The sequence below is a fragment of the Pan troglodytes genome, chromosome 4 (genome assembly GCF_028858775.2).
Source record: "Pan troglodytes isolate AG18354 chromosome 4, NHGRI_mPanTro3-v2.0_pri, whole genome shotgun sequence".
Classification (NCBI taxonomy): Eukaryota; Metazoa; Chordata; class Mammalia; order Primates; family Hominidae; genus Pan; species Pan troglodytes.
Window position 1 is genome coordinate 45,438,569 of NC_072402.2, and position 26,771 is coordinate 45,465,339.

General features: G+C 43.5%; 1 protein-coding gene across 1 annotated transcript; it reads right to left on the minus strand.

Moving 5' to 3' along the window:
* Window positions 1-5,289: 5,289 nt before the first annotated feature.
* On the minus strand, window positions 5,290-26,494 carry CENPH (centromere protein H). Its single transcript, XM_001145587.7, has 9 exons — window positions 26,239-26,494; window positions 23,825-23,880; window positions 20,964-21,012; window positions 19,865-19,939; window positions 18,546-18,602; window positions 13,113-13,176; window positions 12,711-12,762; window positions 7,288-7,451; window positions 5,290-5,941 (listed from the first exon to the last, which is right to left on the minus strand). Exons 1-9 carry the CDS (start codon window positions 26,370-26,372, stop codon window positions 5,849-5,851), a joined length of 744 nt encoding a protein of 247 aa, XP_001145587.2. The 5' UTR covers window positions 26,373-26,494; the 3' UTR covers window positions 5,290-5,848.
* Between the last annotated feature and the right edge of the window lie 277 nt (window positions 26,495-26,771).

Here is a 26,771-nt window from a genome sequence, read left to right on the forward strand (position 1 = left end):
GATCTCAGCTCAATGCAACCTCTGCCTCCTGGGTTCAACTGATTCTCTTGCCTCATCCTCCTGAGTGGCTGGGATTACAGGTGCCCACCACCACGCCCAGCTAATTTTTGTATTTTTAGTAGAGACAGGGTTTCTCCGTGTTGGCCAGGCTGATCTCAAACTCCTGACCTCAGGTGATCCGCCCACCTTGGCCTCCCAAAGTGCTGGGATTACAGGTGTGAGCCACTGCACCTGGCCCAGTTCAATGCTTTTTAAAAAATTTTCATTTGAGACTCCTTTGACCTATGCCTCATTTAAAAGTGTGTTCAGTTTCCAAGTATTTGGAAATTTTCCTGTTATCTGACTGTTACTGATTCCTCATTTGATTCCCTTGTAGTCAGAACACAGTCTGTATAATTTCAATTCTTTTATATTTGTTGATATTTTGTCATCCAGGATATGGTCTATGTTGTTTATGTTCTGTAAGCACTTGAAAAGAGTGTTCTGCTGTTGTTTGGTGGAGTATTCTATAAATGTTGATTAGCTCCTCTGTTAGTCCATGTGTGCTACTGTAACAAAATACCTTAGTATGGGTAATTTATAACCACAGAAATTTATTTCTCATGTTCAGGAGGCTCAAAAGTCTAAGATCAAAGTACCAGCAGTTTCGGTGTTTTGTGAGGGCTCAGTCTTTTCTTCCAAGATGGTGCTTTGAACACTGCTTCATCCGAGGGGTTTAACACTGTGTGCTCACATGGCATAAGGGCAGAAGAGAAGGAACCCATTCCCTCAAACCCTTTTTTTTTTTTTTTTTTTTTGGAGATAGTCTTGTTCTGTCACCCAGGCTGAAGTGCAGTGGCACAATCTCGGCTCACTGCAACCTATCTCCTGGGTTCAAGCGATTCTCCTGTTGCAGCCTCCCAAGTAGCTGGGATTACAGGCGCCCTCCACCACACCCAGCTAATTTTTGTATTTTTAGTAGAGATGGGGTTTTGCCATGTTGGACAGGCTGGCTTTGAACTCCTGACCTCAGGTGATCGGCCCACTTTGGCCGCCCAAAATGCTGGGATTACAGGTGTGAGCCATTGTGCCTGGCCCTCAAACCTTTTTTTAAGGGCCTTAATCTCATCCATGACGGCTCTGTACTCATGATTTAATCATTTCCAATACCTTTTCGTATTGTCACATTAGCAATTTTCAACAGATGAATTTTGAAGGACACAGTCAGACCATAGCTTACCGCCTTTGGTCCCCCAAATTTATGTCCTACTCACATGCAAAATACATTTATCGGACACTTGTTGCTCACACCTGTAATCCCAGCACTTTGGGAGGCTGAGGCAGACGGATCACTTGAGGTCACGAATTCCAGGCCAGCCTGGCCAACACGGTGAAACCCTGTCTCTACTAAAAATAAAAAAAATTAGCTGAGCGTGGTGGTGTATGCCTATAATCCCAGCTACTTGGAAGCCGAGGCATGAGAATTGCTTGAACCTGGGAGGCGGAAGTTGTTCACAGTGAGCCAAGATCGTACCACTGCACTTCAGCCTGGGGGACAAAGGGAAACACTGTCTCAAAAGACAAACAAAAAAAAACCCAAAAATACATTTATCCATCCCAGTAGCCCCAAAAGTCTCAACTCATTCCAGCACCAACTCAAAACTATAAAGTCCAGAGTCTCACCTAAATCAGATATGGATGAGACTCAAGGCATGACTCATCCTGAGGCAACTTCTCCTGCAGCTGTGAGCCTGTGAAATCAAATACATGTGCTTCCAAAACACAATGATGGGTCAGGAACAGGACTGACATTCCCATTCCAAGAGGGAGAAATAGGCAAGAAGAAAGGAGTAATAGGTCCCAAGTAAGTTAAAAACCCAACAGGGCAAACAACATTAACTCTTGAAGCTTGAGAATAATTCTTGACTCAGTATCTTGCCTTCAGGATGCATTGGGCTGGGGGTTGGACCCCCAAAGCCCCGGGGCAGCCCTACCCCATGGTTTTGATGGGCACAGTTCCAACCCAGCAGCTCTCAGCAGTTGAAGAGAGGTACCTGGGCTCTCTCAGGCAAGTATTGCATGCTGATGGCTCTACAGGTCTGGAGTCTGCCCTCCATACAGGGGTGGCCCTGCCATACAGCTCTGTAACAGCCTTTTATTGTTAGCCTTAGATAGCAGATAACTACCACTGAGGTTTTTTGAGATGGAGTCTCGCTGTCACCCAGGCTGGAGTGCAGTGGCACGATCTCGGCTCACTGCAAGCTCCGCCTCCCGAATTCACGCCATTCTCCTGCCTCAGCCTCCGGAGTAGCTGGGACTACAGGCGCCCGCCACCACACCCAGCTAATTTTTTGTATTTTTAGTAGAGACAAGGTTTCACCGTATTAGCCAGGATGGTCTCAATCTCCAGACCTCATGATCTGCCCGCCTCAGCCTCCCAAAAGTGCTGGGATTACAGGCGTGAGCCACTGCACCCAGTTTTTGTTTTGAGACAGGGTCTCTGTCACCCAGGCTGGAGCACACTGGCACCATTATAGCTCATTGCAGCCTCAAACTCCCCAGTTCAAGCAGTTCTTCTGCCCCAGCCTCCTGAGCAGCTGGGACTACAGGCACATACCACCATGCCCAGATCACTGAGTTTGTTAGTGATACGATGTCATCTTAGCAGGTTAGTTCTTCTGTCCTTTTTGTAGAATATAATCCATGGGTAGGTTTTCTGGCCTTAGAAAATGTATCTACTCCATATAAAGAAAAAAACCCACATAGATAATATATCTACTGCAAGCCTGGGGACAGTGGCTCATCCCTGTAATCTCAGCATGTTGGGAGGCTGAGGCAGGCAGATCTCTTGAGATCAGGAGTTTGAGACCAGCCTGGCCAACATGGTAAAACCCCATGTCTACTAAAAATACAAAAAAATTAGCCGGGCCGGGCATGGTGGCTCACACCTGTAATCCCAGCACTTTGGGAGGCCAAGCCAGATGGATCAGCTGAGGTCAGGAGTTCAAGACCAGTCCGGCCAACATGGTGAAACCCTGTCTCTACTAAAACTACAAAAATTAGCTGGGCACAGTGCCGCATGCCTGATTATAATTCCAGCTACTTGGGAGGCTGAGGCAGGAGAATGGCTTGAACCCAGGAGGCAGAGGTTGCAGTGAGCTGAGATTGAGATTGTGCCACTGCATTCCAGCCTGGGCAACAAGTGAGATTCTGTCTCAAAAAAAAAAAAAAAAGCCAGACATGGTGGTGTGCACCTGTAGTCCCAGCTACTCAGGAGGTTGAGGCAGGAGAATCCCTTGAACCTGAGATGTGGAGGTTGCAGTGAGCTGAGATGGCACCATTGCACTTCAGCCTGGGAAACACAGTGACTCCGTCTCAAAAAAACAAAACCAAAACCAAAACCAAGACTGTGACTGTTGTACACGTAAAAAGATCTTTGTGTCCCCAACTTCAGAAAGCTGCTCAGGAGGACATACTCTCTAATGCCCTCTTCAGAGATATGGCTGACATTGATAATGAAAAAGGTAGAACCTCCCCACTGGCAGAGTGAAGAATCTGGATGAAGTGCCTCCAGAAAACAACACAAGAGCCTCATCAGTGTCATTCCCTATCCTCTAGGAAGGGGAATCTCCTATCATTTGCCAAGTAATACTTAAGATTTTGGCTGGGTGTGCTGGCTCACACCTGTAATTCCAGCACCACAGGAGGCTGAGGTGGGTAGACGGCTTTAACCTAGGAGTTCGAGACCAGCCAGGGAAACAAAGTGAGACCCTATCTCTACCAAAAAAAAAAAAAAAAAAAAAATTGCTACAGACTGCAGACCTATTCCACTATTGCTTGCTGGATGTGTGAGGTGATATAATTTGTCTGAAAAGTTCACAGGTCTCTAGATGAAGGGCCACATCTGGACCTGATATGAAAGACTGAACTTTGAAAAAAATGTAACAATTGGATGACACTATTAGCTTATTTCTTGTCTTCCTTGGGAAGTGTCTTTTGCAGGCAGAATGCAGAAAGGATTCTGCATTCTGCATGAAAGGATGCAGAAAGGATTCTTGGTCATATTTATGACCAAGATAGCTGAGTTTAATAAATTATATTTTCAGTAAAATACCCACTTTCTTTCTCCAACTCTGAAATCCACCACTCCCCTGCAATGGGAGAAGTATACTTTCCTGCCTCAATGACATTGGGTTTTGTCAACGTCAGCCTCTTTCAAACAGAAATTTTAATCATACTGGTATAATTGGACTTGACGTCATAAGCTCCTGCCCTGTGCCATGAGAACGTTTCAGATTGTGGTTGTTCCCTCAGCCTGAGTCCTAGAATTATCAGCTGAAGGACAGACCCAAAACAGAAATGTCTGTTATAAGCCACTGAGACTTGGGGTTATTATTCAGCATGATTTTAAGAAAAGCTAATACAATTTCTCTTTCAGAATTGATCCTTAAGAAGGAACTTGGCCAGGTGAGGTGGCTCACACCTGTAATTCCAGCACTTTGGGAGGCCAAGGTGGGTGGACTGCTTGAACTCAAGAGTTTGAGGACCAGCCTGGGCAACGTGGCAAAATCCCATCTCTATCAAAAACACAAAATTAGCCAGGCGTGGTGGCACGTGCCTGTACAGGTCCCAGCTACTAGGGAGGCTGAGGCAGGATAATTGCTTGAACCCAGGAGGTGGAGGTTGCAGTGAGCTGAGATCGTGCCATACTGCCCTCTAACCTGGGCAAAAGAGCCAGACTCCGTCTCAAAAAAAAAAAAAAAAAAAAGAAAAGAAAAGAAAACAAATGCTAGCACCATTTCAAGTTTCAAGTCCTTCTAAAAAGAATGTTGAGGCCGGGTGCAGTGGCTCATGCCTGTAATCTTAGCAGTCTGGGAGGCTGAGGTGGTCAGATAATTTGAGGTCAGGAGCTCGAGACCTGCCTGACCAACATGGTGAAACCACCGTCTCAACTGAAAATACAAAAAATTAGCTGGGCATGGTGGGCCACACCTGTAATCTCAGCTACTCAGGGGGCTTAGGCATGAGGATTGCTTGAACCCAGGAGGTGGAGGTTGCAGTGAGCTGAAATAGCACTAGTGCATGCCAGCCTGGGTGACAGAGCGAGCCTCTATCTCAAGGGGAAAAAAAAAATGTTGAAAATACTACATTAGCTGTAAAAATGTTCAACAGCTCCAAATTAATAAAGTGTTCAAATTAGAGTTTTTCAAAAACGGATTGCGATGCTATAAAAAGTGACAAGTTCTATTTTATAATTACTAAGAGTACTACTGTTTGTAAAGGGCACGAATTAAAAAAAATAAGACAGAGTAACATTAATTCCTTTTATTTCTTAACTTATAAAACTGATAGAAAAAAAAATGCAAACTAGACCAGGCTCGGTGGCTTACGTCTGTAATCCTAGCACTTTGGTAGGCCGAGGCGGTGGACTGCCTGAGCTCAGGAGTTCTGAGAGCAGCCTGGGCAACACGGTGAAACCCCGTCTCTACTAAAATACAAAAAATAGGCTGGGCATGGCGGCGTGCACCTTTAGTCACAGCTACTTGGGAGGCTGAGGCAGAACTGCTTGAACCCGGGAGGCAGAGGTTGCAGTGAGCCGAGATCGCGCCACTGCCCTCCAGTCTGGGCAACAAAGCGAGACTCCATCTCAAAAAACAACAACAACAAAAAAACAAACTAAATATAGAAATATAAAAAGAAAAAAATTACTTTCAATCCCACTACAAATAACTAACCACAACTGTACTACAACTGTAAACGTTATGGATATGCTTTTCTAAAATTACGGTGGACAGACAAATGCACAGAAGTATTCCAAATAAGAGTTGAGATTGCCAGAAATGTAAAATATGTCAGAAATGAATTCTTATTACATCATGTCGACATTCTTCTCAAGCTGCAGAACAATTTCCTTAAGGGCAGGATCCTCTGCCCAATTGACTTTACTCCCCAAAATAAGGTTCTGTAAAGAAAAAAAATTGTTTTAAAGTTACAAGTACTTTAAAAATTTAACAAGATTTTAGAATATCATTTTTCATGAATCTTATCAAGTAATTAACATTTACTACATGTGTAGCTCTGTGATCATAAGAAAAAAATGATAATACATTCTTCTATTTTTTTTTTTGAGTCGGAGTCTTGCTCTGTGTCACCCAGGCTGGAGTGCAATGGTGCGGTCTTCAGCTCACTGCAACCTCCGCCTCCCGGGTTCAAGCAATTCTCCTGCCTCAGCCTCCCGAGTAGCTGGGATTACAGGCGCCCACCACCACACCCGGCTAATTTTTGTATTTTTAGCAGAGACAGGGTTTCAATGTATTGGCTCAGCTGGTCTCTTGGCCAGGCTGGCCTCAAACTCCTGACCTCGTGATCCACCCGCCTTGGCCTCCCAAACTGCTGGGATTACAGGCATAAGCCACCACACCCAGCAGCATTCTTCTACTTTCATTTCCACTTTTAGTAAGGCTTTAGCCTTGATCTCCATAATGTTAGGGAATATTTACAATGTTTACAATAATTTTTTATGCCTCATCAGTTTCCATGGATAGGTTTTACTTGTTAAAAATACTTGCAGCGTGCTCGGTGCAGTGGCTCAAGCCTGTAATCCCGGCACTTTGGGAGGCTGAGGCAGGTGGATCACCTGACATCGGAGTTCAAGACCAGCCTGGCCAACATGGCGAAACCCCATCTCTACCAAAAAACACAAAAATTAGCCAGGTGTGGTGGCAGATGCCTATAATCCCAGCTACTCAGGAGGCTGAGGCAGGAGAATCGCTTGAACCCAGGAGGAGGTTGCAATGGACCGAGATCATGCCACTGCACTCCAGCCTGGGCTACAGAGCAAGACTCCGTCTGAAAAAAGAAAAAAGAAAAATCAAGACCTTAAACATTAAGTATACACACATTCCAGATATATACAAACAGACCAATATTAAACATTGAATTATTTCATCAAGATCAAAAACTAGCTGAAAGTTAAGTCAATACTGTATGATAGCATCATCAAATAGTTGGCCAGGCGCAGTGGCTCATGCCTGTAATCCCAGCACTTTGGGAGGCTGAGGCAGACGGATCACCTAAGGTGAGGGGTTTGAGACCAGCCTAGCCAACATGGTGAAACCCCGTCTCTACTAAAAATTAAAAAATTAGCCGGGCATGGTGGTGGACGCCTGTAATCCCAGCTACTCAGGAGGCTGAGACAGGAGAATTGCTTGAACCAGGAGGTGGAGTTTGCAATGAGCTGAGATCGAGCCACTTCACTCCAGCCTGGGCAACAAGATTAAAACTCTTGCTAGTTTATATAAATGTTACCTGGAACACATGTTGAATAACAGTAGTAATTTTTATCTCCATCTGTAGGTTTTGTCGTATGATCTTTATCCTCTCTGAGTTTTCCATACTGTCCAAATCAATCTTCTGTTTGTTCTTTTTAGTCTGTATTTCTAAAAGCTTACTTTCTGAAGCTTGTTTTAATTCTGTTAGGTTAAAAACAAAATAATATACCATATATAATACCTCTATAAACAAGGATCTTGAAAAATTATGAAGCAGATCACTTCTTGGTTATTTTAGTCAAGAGAAAAATTTTAATAAGCAGCATTTTAGGTTGCAACTTTATTACGATCCTGGTGCAAAATAACAATATTTTAATTTTGTACTTAGCAATGCCCTTAGTGAAATGTTCCAGGTATTTCTGTATGACAATAACAGCTGTCTACAGATGTTTCAAGTGGCATCATGTAATGAGGGCTTATTTTGGGTTGCCAAAATAGGTAGGAAATACATATATTTTTTCCCTCTTAAATTACAAAAATGAAACATATAAACATTTATTATTATTTTTTGAGATGGAGTCTCACTGTTGCCTAGGCTGGAGTGCAGTGGTACGATCTCGGCTCACTGCAGCCTCTGCCTCCCAGGGGTTCAAGTGATTCTCCTGCCTCAGCGTCCTGAATAGCTGGGATTACAGGCGCCCACCACCACACCTGGCTAATGTTTGCATTTTTAGTATAGGATAGGGGTTTTGCCATGTTGGCTGGGCTAGTCTCCAACTCCTGACCTCCAGTGATCCACCCGCCTCGGCCTCCCAAAGTGCTGAGATTACAGGCGTGAGCCACCGCGCCTGGCCAAGGAATCTTACTTTTCATTTAAAATTAATCTTATTTGGCCAGGCACGGTGGCTCACACCTGTAATCCCAGCACTTTGGGAGGCCAAGGTGGGCGGATCACCTGAGGTCAGGAGTTCGAGACCAGCCCCGTCAACATGGCGAAACCCCATCTCTATGAAAAATACAAAAATTAGCTGGGCATGGTGACATGTGCCTATAATCCCAGCTACTCAGGAGGCTGAGGCAGGAGAATCACTTGAACCCAGAGGCAGAGGTTGCAGTAAGCTGAGATTGCACCATTGCACTCCAGCCTGGGCAACAAGAGTGAAACTCTGTCTCAGGAAAAAAAAAAAAAAGTAAGATTCCCCTCTCCAGGGATAAACATCATCAATCATTTTTTGTATTACTGGAAATAGTCTAAGAATTAAACTACTTGGAAATATAAATGGATGTATTTCAGGGGCCTGTTCTTCAACATTAATGTATATTAAAGGAGGTTGGAATGCAGTGGAGAAAATGAATCATCAAAAGGGTATAGCCTGAGCATGGGTGGCTCATTCTTATAATTCCAACACTTTGGAAGGCTGAGGCAGGAAGATCGCCAGAAGTTCGAGACCACCCTGGGAAACATAGCAAGACCCTGATTCTACTTAAAAAAACATGGGGGGAATAGACAAGATGACCAATACTACTAATGACCCTGAGATTATTTGCTAACAGGCAAATCTATATAATGTTTACAAATGACAAATCTGAGCAGGGTGCAGTGACTCATGCCTGTTATCAGCACTGTGGGAGGCTGAGGAGGGTGGATCACCTGAGGTCAGGAGTTGGAGACCAACCTGGCCAACATGATGAAACCCGTCTCTACTAAAAATATAAATCAGTGGGGCATGGTGGCAGGCGCCTGTAATCCCATGTAATCCCAGCTACTCAGGAGGCTGAGGTAGGAGAACTGCTTGAACCTGGGAGACAGGGGTTGTAGTGAGCCGAGATCACGCCATTGCACTCCAGCCTGGGTGACAAGAGCGAAACTCCATCTCAATAAAAACAAACAAACAAACAAAAAACCGGCTGGGCACGGTGGCTCATGCCTATAATCCCAGCACTTTAGGAGGCCGAGGTGGGTGGATAACCTGAGGTAGGGAGTTCGAGACCAGCCGGACCAATGTGGAGAAACCCCGTCTCTACTAAAAAGACAAAATTAGCTGGGAGTGGTGGCGGGCGCTTGTAATCCCAGCTACTCGGGAGGCTGAGGCAGGAGAATCGCTTGAACCTGAGAGGCGGAGGTGCAGTGAGCCGAGATCACGCCATTGCACTCCAGCCTGGGCAACAAGAGAGAAATTCCGTATATAAAAAAAAAAAACCCAACCAACAAATCTGGCCAGGCACAGTGGATCACGGGATCCCGTCTGTAATCTTAGCACTTTGGGAGGCCAAGGTGGGCAGATCACTTGAGCCCAGGAGTTCTATACCAGCCTGTGTAACATGGTGAATGAATCCTGTCTCTATAGAAAAATAAATTTAAGAAATCTACAGAAAAAAAGGCCGGGCATGGTGGCTCATGCCTGTAATCCCAGCACTTTGGGAGGTCGAGGAGGGTGGATCACGAGGTCAGGAGATGGAGACCATCCTGGCTAATATGGTGAAATCCGGTCTCTACTAAAAATACAAAAAAATTAGCCGGGTGTGGTGACGGGTGCCTGTAGTCCCAGCTACTCAGGAGGCTGAGGCAGAAGAATGGTGTCAACTCGGGAGGTGGAGCTTGCAGTGAGCTGAGATAGTGCCACTGCACTCCAGCCTGGGTGACAGAGCGAGACTCCGTCTCAAATAAAAAAAAAAAAAAAAGATATCTACAGAAAAAAAACAATTAGCCAGGCATGGTGGCATGCACCTGTAGTCCCAACTATCAGGGATGCTGAGGTGAAAGGATTGCTCGAGTCCAGGAAGTTGAGGCTGTAGTGAGCCATGAGTGTGCCTCCAGCCTGAGTAACAGAACAAGACCCTGTCTCAAAAAACAAAAAGGCCGGTCACAGTGGCTTACGCCTATAATCCCAGCACTTTGGGAGGCAGAGGCGGGGAGAACACTTTGAGGTGAGGAGTTCGAGACCAGCCTGGACAACATGGTGAAACCCTGTATCTACTAAAAATACAAAAATTAGCCAGGCGTGGTGGCACGCCTGTAATCCCAGCTACTCGGGAGGCTGACGCAGAAGAATGGCTTGAATCCAGGAGACAGAGGTTGCAGAGCCAAGATCGCGCCACTGCACTCCAGCTTGGACAACAGAGCGAAACTATTTCAAAACAAAAACAAACAAACAAACAAACAAAGGTTGGCCGGGCGAGGTGGCTCATGCCTGTAATCCCAGCACTTTGGGAGGCTGAGGTGGGTGGATCATGAGGTCAGGAGATCAAGACCATCCTGGCTAACACGGTGAAACACCGTCTCTACTAAAAATACAAAAAATTAGCTGGGCGTGGTGGCGGGTGCCTGTAGTCCCAGCTACTCAGAAGGCTGAGACCGGAGAATCACTTGAATCCAGGAGGTGGAGCTTGCAATGAGCTGAGATCGCACCGCTGCACTCCAGCCTGGGCAACAGAGGGAGACTCCATCTCAAAAAAAAAAAAAGAAAAAGAAAAAAAATGGCTGGGTGAGATGGCTCATACCTGTAATCCCAACACTTTGGGAGGCAGAGGTGGATGAATCACGAGATCAGGAGTTCAAGACCAGCCTGGCCAAGACAGTGAAACCCTGTCTCTACTAAAAATACAAAAAATTAGCCAGGCATGCTGGTTGGCGCATGTAATCCCAGCTACTCGGGAAGCTGAGGCAGAGAATTTCTTCAACCCGGGAAGCAGAAGTTGCAGTGAGCCGAGACTGCACCACTGCACTCCAGCCTGGGTGACAGAGCGAGACAGCATCTCACAAAAAAAAAAAAAAAAAAAAAAAAGAAATACAAGCCAGGTGCGGTAGCTCATGCCTGTAATCCTAGCACTTTGGGAGTCCAAGGCAGGAGGATCGTTGAGGGCAGAAGTTCAAGACAAACCTGGGTAACACAGCAAGATTCGATGTCAACAAAAAACAAAAAAGTTAGCTGGGCATGGTGGAGTGCACTTGTATTCCCAGCTACTTGGGAGCTGAGGTGGGAGGATGGCTTGAGCCCAGGAGTTCAAAGCTGCACTGAACTGCAAAGAACTATGATCACGCCACTGCACTCCAGCCTGGGTGACAGAACAAGACCCTTATCTGAAAAAAGCTTTGAAGACTGATTATCTTTTGATGGAAAATAAAAAAAATTTAACTTTTCCTTTGTATACCTTTATTTCCAAATGTTCTACAGTGTGTATTGCCTTTGAAATAAACATTCCAACAGTTTCAATGCAAAAAACCATCTCATGTCATGATAAATTAAGTGATAAGGCTGTAGATCCATACATATCATTTGATCATTTAGAAATTATATATATTTACATATTATATATTTATATATAATATATAAATATATAAAATTATATATATTTACATATTATATATTTATATATAATATGTAAATATATATAATTATATATATAATTTATATATATATAGAAATTCTCTCTCTATATATATATATAGAAATTTCCATGTCCATATAAATGTTTATATGGATATGGAAAAGTCTAGACTGATAAATACCAAACTGTGGTCACACAGAAAAGAGGCATGATTTTTGCATTATAATTTACTACATCCTTTTATTTTTCCCCTTCTGAGAATGTATTAATTTTGTGATTTAAAGTTCTAAACTAATGAGGCATAGCACTGTGGCTCACGCCTGTAATCCCAGCACTTTGGGAGGCCAAGGCAGGCGGATCACTTGAGGTCAGGAGTTTGAGACCAGCCTGACCAACGAGGTGAAATCCCGTCCCTACTAAAAATACAAAAATTTGGCCAGGTGCAGTGGCTCACGCCTATAACCAGCACTTTGAGAGGCCGAGGCAGGTGGATCATCTGAGGTCGGGAGTTCAAGACCAGCCTGGCCAACATGGTGAAATCCCATCTCTACTAAAAAAATACGAAAACTAGCCAGGTGTGATAGGACATGCCTGTAATCTCAGCTACTCTGGAGGCTGAGGCACAAGAATTGCTCAAACCCAGGAGGCGGAGGATGCAGTGAGCCGAGATCATGCCACTGCACTCCAGCATGGGCAACAGAGTGAGATTCTGTCTCCAAAAAAAAATACCATATTAAAAAAATTTTTTTAACATAAAAATACAAAAATTAGCCAGGCATGGTGGTGGGTGCCTGTAGTTCCAGCTATTCAGGAGGCTGATGCAGGAGAATCACTTGAATTTGGGAGGCAGAGGTTGCAGTGAGCCAAGATCAAGTCCCTGCATTCCACCTGGGTGATAGAGCAAGACTCTGTCTCAGAAAAAGCAAACAAAAAACGAAAATAAAGTTCTAAAACAATGAGAATAAACAGAACAAAATGTACTTTATATCACTTTTTAAGTTGCCATGTCAAAAATTTTAAGGAATTTTGGAAGTCGGAAATTAGGAAATTTCTCAGTGGCTAAGAGATCTGGCCTTATCAATCTATAAAGTAAGCAAAATGTGTTCTGCCAAAAAAAAGTGTTCTACATACGCAATCTCTTCTTTCTAATATCAAGCAGTTTTTCCTCTAAATCCCAAGATTCCTGTTATTAAAAATAAAAAAGTTAAAGCACATTACTGTATGTAAGGACAAACCTGTAATACTTAAATCACTGAGTTTATCTACTAGCCTTAGTTATCTAAAGTTCCAGTTTTCAATTCCTCTATTTCCAGACAGCAAAAGGAAGACAGTAACTTAAATTATAAGTAGATAATGTTCAACATTAGTCAGAAATAATAGAATTTTGAAAAAAAGAGAGAACTCAAGGACAGCGAATTCCAATCATTAGCATTCCCTTTGGACAATCTATTTAATCATATACAATACAGTTACCAGCAAGAAGTTGAGAGTAAAATCATGAGAATGCATAATCAGCCTAATGTGTAAGTTTACCTGCTGTGATTTCATTATTAATTTATTTAGCTCTAATAGGTGTTTCATGTTATCCATGAGCACACTGAAAAGGAAACAAAAAGATGATTTATTAAGGTTATTTGTAACTTAATTAAAAATAATAACTGTCATTAATGAAGGAATCAATGAGTGAAAACTTACTTTCATTAAATCCACCGTACACTTGGATAAAAAGTCAGTTTAACAAAATAAATCTGGAAAAGTTTGATGTAAACTAAATTTCTGTTAAAACTAGATATGCATTTCCCTAGAAAAATGTTTGGTCACAGACATTGAAGAATACCAAATTTAAAAATGTGGGAACATTTCTAAAAATTTCATATTTAGAGAGGAAACACCCTAATAACTTCCTAACAAGCTGCTTTTGTTTTGAATTTATTTTTTAGAGCAATTTTAGTTTTTATTTTGAATGTATTTTTTAGAGCAATTTTAACAAGCTGCTTTTGTTTTGAATGTATTTTTTAGAGCAATTTTAGTTTCACAGCAAAACCGAGTGGAAGGTACAGAGATTTCTCATATACACCCTACCCCTGACACATGCATAGCCTCTCCCATTATCAACATCCCCTACACCAAAGTGGCACATTTGTTACAATCAACAAACCTATATCGACACATCATTGTTACCCAAAGTCCGGATTTTACATCAAGGTTCACTCTTGCTTGTGTATAGCCTACGGGTTTGTTTTCTGTGACAGGGTCTCGCTCTGCCACCCAGGCTGGAGTGCAGTGGCACAATCACAGCTTCCTGCAACCTCACCTCCTGGGCTCAAGCGATCATCCTGCCTCAGCCTCAGAAGCAGCTGGGATTATAGGCATACACTACCATGTCCCACTAATTTTTACATTTTTTGTAGAGACGGGGTCTCCCTATGTTGCCCAGACTGGTCTGGAATTCCAGGGTTGAAGCAATCCTCCCTCTTCAGCCTCCCAAAGTGGTAGGATTATAGACATGAGCTACTGAGGCCCCACCCATTCTTTGGGTTTTGACATATGTATAATTACATGCATCCACCATTATTGCAGCATACAGAATAGTTTCAAGGAACAAACTGCTTTTTTACTTCTTTAACAAATATTTTTGAGTACTTACTACATGCTTTCAAGAACTATGCCAGGTGCCAGGAATGTAAAATAAAATAAAACACAGTATCTGTTTTCAAAGAGGAACGAATCTAGTGGAGAAAAATAAATCCACAATCATACTATAGAGCAGTAACAAATATGAACCAGAGTTATGCACAGGGTGGAATAAGGATATGAAGTAATTACCTAGATCAAGTAGTTTGGTATGGCTGGAGCAAAACAGTATGGAATAAGACTGCGCAGAGCAGTGGCTCTCATACTTCAGAGTGCCACAGTCATTTGGGAGGTTCGTTAAGTAAGGATTCCTAGTTCCTGACCTTCAGATATGCTGATTCGGGGCCTGGTTCAGTGGCTCATGCCTGTAATCCCAGCACTTTTGGAGGCTGAGGCAGGAGGATTGCTTGAGCTCAGGAGTTTTGAGACCTAGGCAATATAGCAAGACCACATCTCTATTTAAAAAAAAAAAAAGGTCAGGTACAGTGGATCCCTTGAAGTCAGAAGCTCGAGATTAGCCTGGCCAACATGGCAAAACCCCATCTCTACTAAAAATACAAAAATTAGCCAGGTGTGATGGTGTGTGTCTGTAATCCCAGCTACTCAGGAGGCCGAGGCAGGAGAATCGCTTGAACCTGGGAGGCAGAGGTTGCAGTGAGCCAAGCAGATCGTGCCACTGCACTCCAGCCTGGGTGATAGAGCAAGATTCCGTCTCAAAAAAAAAAAAAAAAAAAAGATACGCTGATTCAGAAAGTTTGGGATAGGACCAACAATGTGATCACTATAATAGACATTATTCTGATAATCAGCCAGGTGTGAAAAACACTGTAGAAGCAACTAACTGAGAAGGTCAAAAGGGGAATATGCACAAACCTGGGAGAGGTGAACTCATTTTTCTACTATTTACAGCTATATTTGGTTGTCTTAAAAGATAAATTTAGGCATATTAAAATCTAACAAGTTTATTTGAGAAGACAATTCATGCATCTGGCAGCACAGGATTATAAGCTGTTAAGTGCTCTACTGTGGGAGTTGAGTGAGGAAGCTTTTATAAGGTGTTCATAGAAGACACAATTTAATTGGTTTGTTAAAGTGGATCATCTCTAGTTAGAAGTTAGTTGGCAGTTTCTCATTGGGTAAGCTTAAGTTCCATTTTACTGTTTACATCAGGCTTACATAGGAATCCCAAGGTGATGGAGCTCAAGGCTAAAGATGGTTCTGCCTAATGGCATTCCAGTTGCATTCCAATTAATTTAACAGTTATAAACTTTAAAATGTGCTAATAAAACACTGCCTCAGCCTATTTGACCTTTCTGGTTTTTTTTTTTTTTTTTTGAGACAGAGTCTCACTCTGTTGCCCAGGCTGGAGTGTAGTGGCACAATCTCAGCTCACTGCAACCTTCGCCTCCTGGGTTCAAGCGAATTTTCCTGTAGCTGGGATTACAGGTACCTGCCACCACGCCCGGCTAATTTTTGCATTTTTAGTAGAGATAGGGTTTTACCATGTTGGCCAGGCTGGTCTTGAACTTCTGATCTCAGACGATCCGCCTGCCTCGGCCTCCCAAAGTGCTGGGATTACAGGCGTGAGCCACCGCACCGGCCTGACCCTTCTGTTTTTTGGTGTCAACAGTGAAACTGGCCCAATTGTCCCACAGAACTGATGTTTATGATTTCTTTTGAATAAACATAGAAACTGACCCTCCCAGTCTTAAAGCTTGAGAAAGTTACAACTGTCTTATCTGAGTTCCCTTCTCAGGAAACCATCAGGACTCCCAGATAGTATCAAGGAACTGAAACTTATAAGATCACACCCTCTAGACAATAAGACATCAGACCCCTCACCCATCATGATTGCCTAACCTGCTTCCTATTGACTAACTCCTCTTCCTTACCCCTCCCTAATTCCTGTCTTCCCATACATGGGTACATATCTTCCCTGCTATATAAACCCTTCATTTGGCAGGGTGTGGTGGTTCACACCTGTAATCTCAGCACTTTGGAAGGCCAACGCAGGTGGATCCCTTTGAGCTCAGCAGTTCGCGACCAGCCTGGGCAACATGGGAAAACCCCATCTCTACAAAAAATACAAAAATTAGCCAGGCACGGTGGTGGGCACCTGTAGTCCCAGCTACCTGGGAGGCTGAGGTGGATCACTTGAACCTGGGAGGTGAAGGTGGCAGTGAGCTAGGATCACGCCACTGCACTCCAGCCTGAGCAACAGAGTGAGGCCCTGTCTCAAAAAAACAAAACAAAACAAAACACCTCCTTAATTTTAGTCCATCTAGGGATGAGACTGATCTCCCCTCTCTTTGGCTACAGTACTCAAAGCCTTCTTCCTGACAACACTCATGTCAGTGATTACATTTCTGTGCAGCAAGCAACAGGACCTAGACCAAAGCCCTGACATTTCAGTAACAACGTGATGAATCTGTCCTGCTGTCCTGCACCCCACACCTTTAACTCAAGAATGTCTTTTTTTGTTTTTCAGATGGGGTCTTACTATTGCCCAGGCTAAGGTGCTGTGGCAAGATCACAGCTTACTGCAGCCCCATGACCTCCTAGAATCAAGGCAGGAGGCTGATCCTCTCCCCTCAGCCTCTGGAGTAGCAAGGACTACTGGTGGCTCCACCATGCCTGGCTAATTTTTAAAAATTTTTTGTAGAGATGAGGCCTCACTATGTTGCCCAGGCTGATCTCAAACGCCTGGGCTCAAGCTATCCTCCTGCCTCAGGCTCCCAAAGTGCTGGGATTACAGGCATGAGCCTCTGTACCCAAGCTAAACTCTCCTTTTATGGGAGAGAAAAAGTTATGAGTGTTCAAATTCAGATTTTTGGATTTATGTAATCCTGGATTTAGCTGGAATATGGGAAAATGTGTAGCAGTGTGGGCTAAGATACTCAAGATAGAAGTGCCTAGGTCAGACCAGCCTGGCCAACATAGTGAAACCCCGTGTCTACTAAAAATACAAAAATTACCTGGGAGTTGTAGCAGGTGCCTGTAATCCCAGCTATTCAGGAGGCTGAGGCACGAGAATTGCTTGAACCGGAGAGATGGAGGTTGGAGTGAGCTGCACTCCAGTCTGAGTGACACAGCGAGATTCCGTCTCCAAAAAAAAAAAAGTGCTTATACCCATGCAGGAATTTTCCTGGTGCTCAAGGGAAGGGGATATTTTATCACAAGAGCTTTGGGAGATAAGATCATAGGTAAGAGGCCGGGTGCGGTGGGTCACACCTGTAATCCCAGGACTTTGGGAGGCCGAGGCGGGTGGATCACGAGGTCAGGAGATCGAGACCATCCTGGCTAACACAGTGAAACCCTGTCTCTACTAAAAATACAAAAAATTAGCTGGGCGTGGTGGTGGGCGCCTGTAGTCCCAGCTGCTCGGGAGGCTGAGGCAGGAGAATGGCGTGAACCCGGGAGGCAGAGGTTGCAGTGAGCCGAGATCGTGCCACTGCACTCCGGCCTGGGCGACAGAGCAAGACTGTCTCAAAAAAAAAAAAAAAAAAAAAAAAAGATCATAGGTAAGACCTCTGAGGCCAGACACCAGGATACAGAGGACCTGACCTGCTAGACTTTTTTTTTTTTTTTGCTCATAATAATTTTTATTATTTATTTATTTATTTTAAAAATTTTATTATTATTATACTTTAAGTTTTAAGGTACATGTGCACAACGTGCAGGTTTGTTACATATGTATACATGTGCCATGTTGGTGTGCTGCACCCACTAACTCGTCATTTAGCATTAGGTATATCTCCTAATGCTATCCCTCCCCACTCCCCCCACCCCACAACAGTCCCCAGTGTGTGATGTTCCCCTTCCTGTGTCCATGTTTTCTCATTGTTCAATTCCCACCTATGAGTGAGAACATGCGGTGTTTGTTTTTTTGTCCTTGTGACAGTTTGCTGAGACCTGCTAGTCTTTATATTATATCCCTTGGGAAATTGTTTGATCCGAATAAGCTCATTTCTACCAATAAAAAATGAGGAGTGTATTTCCTATCTCACTGTGTTTTGGATGGATTAAATGAGATAGCCCTGTTCCTGATTTATAGTAAATACTGAAGAAAATGAACTTTTAAAGCTTTCCCTTAAAATTTTCCAATCTTCTGGATAAACTCTTCTGCTTCTTACAGTTACAATCCATACGGAACAAAATATAATTAGAACTACAAAAGTTGCTGTAATTCTGGGGAGGACCTACAAAAATTTCATCACTTTCCTTATTCCCCAGACAAAGGTAGTTGGCAGTAATAATTTTTTAAAATTCACAAAACTAAAGTCACTATGCAGATCCCATCCTTACCGAATCCAGAGAAAAAAAAAATCATACCTAGACTGGGTGCTAATTTTCTCCAGGTTTTTTTTAAGTGCAGTTGAAAGTCTCATCCTATGAGAGGGAAAAAGCTTGCATTATAAAACATGGATAACATTTGTGGTACATTAAAAAAATTCAAAACATGAAAAAGATTGATTTCCCTTCAAATATACATAAAACAGAAGTAGGTTTTAAAATATTATTGTAAGAGAAATACTTTGAGAAATAAAACACAAAAATATGAAATAACACCAAGATGGATAGGGCTGTTGCGTGTGGGTATACACTGCCAGAATGAGGGGCCAGGTGAATCTGAAACCTGGCCTGAGCTGAATGAGTTCTCTGAACCATCTACTTTTGTGCAAAGCCAGTGGAAGGATTAAGGCACTACAAAGATCAGGATGGGCCTGAAATGAAGGACTTAGGGAATACAAAACCATATATGACTATAAACTTTAAAACTTTTTTTTTGTTTTTTGAGAGGGAATCTTGCTCTGTCACCCACAATGGAGTGCACGGTGGCGTCATCTCAGCTCACTGCAACCTCTGCCTCCTGGGTTTAAGTGATTCTCCTGCCTCAGCCTCCCTAGTAGCTGGGATTACAGGCACACACCACCACACCTGGCTAATTTTTGTATTTTTAGTAGAGACAGGGTTTTGCATTGTTGGTCAGGCTGGTCTTGAACTCCTGACCTCAGGTGATCCACCCACCTTGGCCTCCCGAAGTGCTGGGATTACAGGTGCAAGCCACCGCGCCCAGCCAGGTTAGGTGTATTAAATGCATTTTTCACTTACCATATTTTCAACTTACAATGGGTTTATCAGGACCTAAACCCATTGCAAATTGAGGAGCATCTGTAATGCAAATTTTCTCTCAGGGCTCAAAATCTGTGTGACCAGGCTGGGCTTGTGTAATCCCAGCATTTTGGGGAGGCTGAGGTGAGAAGATCGCTTGAGTCTAGGAGTTCAAGACCAGCCTGGGCACAGTGAGACCCCCATCTCCATAAAAAATAAAAAAAATTAGCCAAGCGTGGTTTTGCATGCCTGTAGTCCCAGCTGCTCCAGAGGCTGAGGCAGGAGGATTGCTTGAGCTTGGGAGGTTGAGGCTACAGTGAGCAGTGATCATGTCGCTGTACTCCAGCGTGGGCAAGAGTGAGACCTTGTCAAATTAAAAAATTATAACAATAATAAAAGAAAAATTTTATGTGACCATTATCTAATCATCACTGTGCTTGACTAATTCACTCAGCCCAGTTAAAAGATTCCCTCCACTTTCCCCTCATACCCATTTTGCAGTCAGTTCACAATGCTTATATTTAAAATGTAATAATTACCTGTCTAATGCAAGCTTTTTTATCTCAAAAGCAACTTTTACCTCTTCAATTTCATTTTCCAGGTCTTCAATTTTACTATCAAAGAAACATGAGCAAAAGAATTTCAGCAATATCAGAAAAAGACATTATTGAAATAAATGTATAAAATAAGCCCTTAAAAAAGTAAAACACCTCTATCTAAATACAAGTATTCTACAGGCTCAATATACCAATGTGTATTTACACATTTGGTAAACTAATGCCCCTGAGCTACTTCACTTAGTATCTTATAAAAAGGGAGGCCAGAAAGTTCTAATGTGATCACTTGTGTACATATAAATCTCCATCCCAAATTAACAACTTCCCAATATATGCATCACAAGTTATTTGGAAAAATAAAGGAAAGGAAAAATAAAAACAATGCTATAGCATAGAAAAATGAGATTATGACCAGGCTCAGTGGCTCTTGCCTACAATCCCAGAACTTTAGGAGGCCAAGGTGGAGGATTACTTGAGGCCAGGAGTTTGAGAACAGCCTGGGCAACAAAATGAGGCCCCATCTCTACAAAATATATATATATTCTTGAGGCGGAGTTTTGCTCATTACCCAGGTTGGAGTGCAATGGCGCAATCTTGGCTCACCGCAACCTCCGCCTCCCGGGTTCAAGCAATTCTCCTGCCTCAGCCTCCCGAGTAGCTGGGATTACAGGCATGTGCCATCATGCCCGGCTAATTTTGTATTTTCAGTAGAGATGGGGTTTCTCCATGTTGGTCAGGCTGGTTTCGAACTCCCGACCTCGGGTGATCCACCCACCTTGGCTTCTCAAAGTGCTGGGATTACAGGCATGAGTCACCGTGCCTGGCCCTAAAATATTTAAAAAAAAAAAAAAAAAGAAAGAAAGAAAGTCAGGTGTGGTACAATGAGCCTGTAGTTCCAGCTACTCAGGAGGCTGAGGCCAGTGGATCCCTTGAGCCCAGGAGGTTGTGGCTTCAATGAACTATGATCACACCACTGCGCTCTAGCCTGCATGATAGTGAGACTCCATCTAACAACAAAATAATAGAAAATATGATTAAATCTTAGTAAAGACCATAAACAAAATTTTTGAATATAACATACGCTTCGATTTGCTTTTCTTGCATAATTTGTTCTGGAGTTTTTTCTTCACCTGCAAATAAATAATTTTTTGAAGTTACTAACATTTTAGAGAGGTGCTGTCCAAAAGGAATATAATGTAAGCCACAAGGGCAAAAGACATCATTTAAAATGTCGTTTTCACATTACAGAAAAGAAACAGTGAAATTTAATTTTAATATACTTATTTAACCCAATAGATCAAAAATATTATTTCAATGTGCAGTCAGTTTAACATTACTAATGACATATTTCACATTATTCTGTCTGTATTTTACATTTACAGCCCATCTCAATGATGATTAACCTTTTGAGACCAGCCTGGGCAACATAGTGAAACTGCCTCTACTGAAAATTAGCCAGGCACAATAGTGCATGCCTGTAGTCCCAGCTACTCGGGAGGCTGAGGTGGGAGGATCGCTTGAGCCCACGAGGTTGGGGTTGCAGTGAGCCAAAATCTTGCTACTGCACTCCAGCCTCGGTGGCTGAGTGAGATCATCTCAAAAAAAAAACACCAACCAACAAAGACTATGTGGCACTTGTGTAGGGATCAACAAATACCTCAATGGTACAGAAAAAAGCCTAGAACTTCCTGTGATGATGGAAATGTTTCCTATCTATGCTATCCCATAGGATAGCCACTGGCCACATGTGGCAACTGAGCATTTGATATGCACTTGATTTTAAATTTTATTTCATTTTAATTAGCTTTAAAAAGCCACGTGTGGCCAGGGGTGTGATGGCTCATGCCTGTAATCCCAGTACTTTGGGAGGCCGAGGCAGGTGGATCACCTGAGGTCAGGAGTTAAGAGACCAGCCTGGCCAACATGGTGAAACCCGTCTCTACTAAAAATACAAAAATTAGCCGGCCATGGTGGCAGGCGCCTGTAATCCTGGCTACTTGAGAGGCTGAGGCAGTGAATCCGGGAGGCGGAGGTTGCAGTGAGCTAAGATTGCGCCGCTGCACTCTAGCCTGGGCGACAGAACAAGACTCCGTCTCAAAAAAAAACAAAAAACAAAACAAAAAAAACAGAAAAAACAAAAAAAGAAAATGTTCTGTATCTTTTTTGGGGGGAGACAGGGTCTCCTGTCACTGTCACCCAGGCTGTAGTGTAGTGGTGTGATCTCGGCTCACTGCAGCCTTGATATCCCAGGCTTAAGTAATCCTCCCACCTCAGCTGGGTGGGACTACAGGCACATGGTACCACATCTGGCCAATTTGGTTTTTTTAGAGATGGGGGTCTCGCTATGTTTCCCAGGCTGGTTGCCCTGGGCTCAAGCAATCCTCTCGCCTTGGCCCCTCAAAGTGCTGGGATTACAGATTGATCCACCATGCTCAGCCGAAAATGTTCTGTATCTTGATTGTGGTAGTGATTATACAGATTTAGAAATTTGTCAAAACTCATCAAATTGTACCCTTAAAATAGATGCCTTTATTGTAAAAAACAATCCTTTAACCAATAAAGTCTCAGTCACATATATATATACATATACATATATACACATATATACACATACACACATACATATACATATATATACGTATACGTATGTGTGTGTGTGTATATATATATTTTTTTGTTTGTTTGTTTGTTTTTGTTTTTGAGACGGAGTTTTGCTCTTGTTGCCCAGGCCAGAGTGCAATGGCGTGATCTCGCGTCACTGCAACCTCCACCTCCCAGGTTCAAGCGATTCTCCTGCCTCAGCCTCCCGAGTAGCTGAGCTTATAGGCATGCACCACCACGCCCAGCTAATTTTGTATTTTTAGTAGAGACGGGGTTTCTCTACGTTGGTCAGGCTGGTCTCGAACTCCTGACCTCAGGTGATCCGCCCGCCTCGGCCTCCCAAAGTGCCAGGATTACAGGTGTGAGCTACCAAGCCCAGCCATATATATATTTTTTAAATGGTAAAAGAATCAATACTTATTTCTCTGTTGATTGCCTGACAGTCTCACTCTGTTGCCCAGTGGAGTGGAGTACAGTACAATGACTCAATCACTTGAGCCCAAGAGTTGGATGTTGTAGTGAGTCCCAGCTGGGACTACAGGTATGTATCACCATATCTGGCTACGTTTTTTTTATTTTTGTAGGGACGAGGTCTCACTTTGTTTCCCAGGCTAATCTCAAACTCTTAGCTTCAAGTGATCTTCTTGTCTTGGCCTCTAAAAGAGCAGATAGTCAATTTTAGATAAACATCTTCTTTCAAAGGCTACAACTAAACTTCCTATGGCCTGCCTTACATCTGTCGTCTCCTAGGTATAGAAATTCTACAGTGTTAACTAAATCTAGTTTTTGGATGTCACAATCCCTTAAAAATGGTACTAGCTATATAGAGAACAAAAAGACTATTGGAACGTAAACTTTCTTCTCATTTGGATCTGAGCTCTAAAATCATCTTCTTAGAGAAGCCATCCCTATGAAAAGAAGCCCCTCCCTCTTATCATGCCTTTGTTTCCTTCAGCACACTTAGCATACTTCATAAATATCTTGCATGTTTACCAGTTTTGCCACACTATAACATATATAAACAATTTTTGGTAAAGTTAATTTTATTTTCACTCGAGTACTGTTAATCATCAAACTCACAAAATCTTATTTGAGGCCAGGTGTGGTGGCAAAACCCTGTGTCTACAAAAAAAATACAGAAAATTAGACGGGCGCAGTAGCATGTGCCTGTGGTCCCAGTTACTTGGGAGGCTGAGGTGGGAGGATTGCTGGAGCCCAGGAGGCTGAGGCTGCAGTAAACCAGAGACTGCGCCACTACATTACAGCCTGGGTGATAGCAAGACCCTGTCTCAAACAAACAAACAAACAACAAAACCCTAATTTGAAAATGAAAATACTTACTTGCATCAACCATTGATTTATATTCTAAGAGTTGTTGTTTTGTCTGTGCTCTCAGCCTGAAAACAGATAAAGAGAATATAAAGTCACATATTTATTGATTAAGGTTTTACTCATTACCATATGACGAACCAACTCATTCTTTTTCGGAAGCTGATACAACAAAATAAATATAAATAATTAAACTCCTAATTACAAACTTCTAATTTGGCCTCATTTTATTTAAAATGGGTATAAAGAACTTCAAGGCCTCAGAGGAAGACACAAAATGGAATACACTGGGAAAACAGCATCTGTCAGGAAAAGTTAAAAAATTGGTGTTTAAGATTTTTTTTTTTTTTTTTGAGACGGAGTCTTGCACTCTTGCCCAGGCTGGAGTGCAGTGGCGCAATCTCGGCTCACCGCAAGCTCCGCCTCCCGGGTTCACGCCATTCTCCTGCCTCAGCCTCCCAAGCAGCTGGGACTACAGGCGCCTGCCACCATGCCCGGCTAATTTTTTGTATTTTTAGTAGAGATGGGGTTTCACCGTGTTAGCCAGGATGGTCTTGATCTCCTGACCTTGTGATCCACCCGCCTCGGCCTCCCAAAGTGCTGGGATTACAGGCGTGAGCCACCGCACCCGGCCGTTTAAGATTATTTTTAATAGGCCAGACTGAACTGAGGATGCTATACAAAGAATAGACCAAAATGATTAAACCCCAAACCACTGTATTTACAAACACAGATTTTTATCAGGAGATACAGAAAAATAACAAAGATACTAATCCTTGGATTACTAATTCATGTAGTTTCTCAGTTGTTCTATAAATCCAAAAATCATACATAAGTAGAAAAACTATGAGCAAATGGTAATTTAAGATGACAGCAAGGGTGAGGAGGAAAAAACAATAAAAAAGAAATAGACATCTTTTCATTTTTCAAAACATTTAAGAAAGAAAAAAATGGTAATTAATTTTTTTTTTTTGAGTCAAGAGTCTTGCTCTGTTGCCCAGGCTGGAGTGCAATGGCACAATCTTCGGCTCACTGCAACCTCTGCCTCCCGGGTTCAATCAATTCTCTTGCCTCAGCCTCCTGAGTAGCTGGGATTACAGGCGCCCGCCACCACGCCCAGCTAATTTTTGTATTTTTAGTAGAGACGGGGTTTCACCATGTTGGCCATGGTTGGCCAGGCTGGTCTTGAACTCCTGACTTAAGGTGATCCGTCTGCCTCGGCATCCCAAAGTGTTGGGATTACAGGCGTGAGCCACCGCGCTCAGCCAATAATGATTTTTTTAAAACTACCTCTGTTATGATATAGAACAGAGGACCGCAAATTTTTTTCTGTAAAGGACCTGATAGTAAATTTTTTAGGGTTTGTGAGTCACATGGTCTCTGTTTTAGCTACTCAATTCCACCCTTGTGGCAGGAAAGTTGTACTCCAATAAAACTGTTTATGGAAACTGAAACTTGAATTTCTAATAGAGTTCACGTGTTATGAAATATTTTTATGATCTTTTCCCTGCAACACTTTTTTTTTTTTTTTTTTTTTTTTTTTTTTTTTTTTGAGACGGAGTCTCGCTCTGTCGCCCAGGCTGGAGTGCAGTGGCGCGATCTCGGCTCACTGCAAGCTCCGCCTCCCGGGTTCACGCCATTCTCCTGCCTCAGCCTCCCGAGTAGCTGGGACTACAGGCGCCCGCTACCACGCCCGGCTAATTTTTTGTATTTTTAGTAGAGACGGGGTTTCACCGTGTTAGCCAGGATGATCTCGATCTCCTGACCTCGTGATCCGCCCGCCTCGGCCTCCCAAAGTGCTGGGATTACAGGCGTGAGCCACCGCGCCCGGCCTTCCCTGCAACACTTAAACATAAAAACTATTCTTAGCTTGAGTGGTCACACAAAAATAGGCAGTTAGGCAGATTTGGCCCAGGACCTTCTTCTGCTCACTAGTTTAGAAGACGAATGTCCCTTCTCATCGAATCTTCCCCAGCAACCGCTTAGTGGAAAAGTATAAACACCGTCCGCTTAGTAGAATTTATAACATATAAAGCTTCTGGGTTACAAAGGGTCGTAGTTCTAAAAGAAATGGTAGGGGCACCTTCCTTCCAGTTTAGCTCTGGCAGTCAATTTGTCTGTAAACCAGAGAGGTGGGGGGAGGGCGGGGAAACAGGAGGAGAAATTACAGCTTCTAAGGGCCCGGGGCACTGTGCTCAACACTTTCCTAGACTATCTCATTTAACCCTTGTAACCTCTCTCCAGGGGGTCATTTTTCTCTCCTTTTCGCTGATGAAGAAAGAGCTTCAACAGTTTAAGTGAATGAGGCAATCACGGAGACCTGACGTGACCGAGCGTGAATTCGAACCCTAGCCCTTCTGAGCAAGGGCGGAGTTCCGGGCCACAACGCCCACTTGGCCCCGGCTGAGGAGGCCAAAGGGAACAACCTGAGGAGCAGGGTCATGCGGTCCTCGCTGCGCGCCGCCTGGGCGCCGGCGACCTGCGGTGGCCCGCCTGCCCGGCCTTCCCCTCCGGAGTCCGCGGGCTCGTCGGCGTCTTGCATCTGGGGCTGCTCCTCCATTGCTGGTTGAGAGGAAAGGCTACCACTCAGCAGGCAAACGCGCTCAGAAAAGGTCGCTTTTCCCGCCACTAAATGGACGCCGGGAAAAGGCCCGAGGGCCCCGCCCCTTCCGCTCAGGGCCCCACCCTTTCCGCCTGGTTTTTCGGTTGCCGTGGTTACTACGGGCTCCTCTTTCATCCGGGCTCTACTGGTGAAAATAACTGCAGACGGCTGGTAAAAAGTTGGAATAGCTTTCGTTAAGCGTCGGATGTGTAGAGTGCTGAGTTAGGGGCTGGACTAGAGACGTTGGGACATCTCCCGGGAACAGCAGCCTGGAGGGGAAAAATCTCCTGACCTAAGTGGTCATTCGGCCTTGGCGCTTGGACACGGGAGTGCGGCGACAGCCATATGTCCATCCAT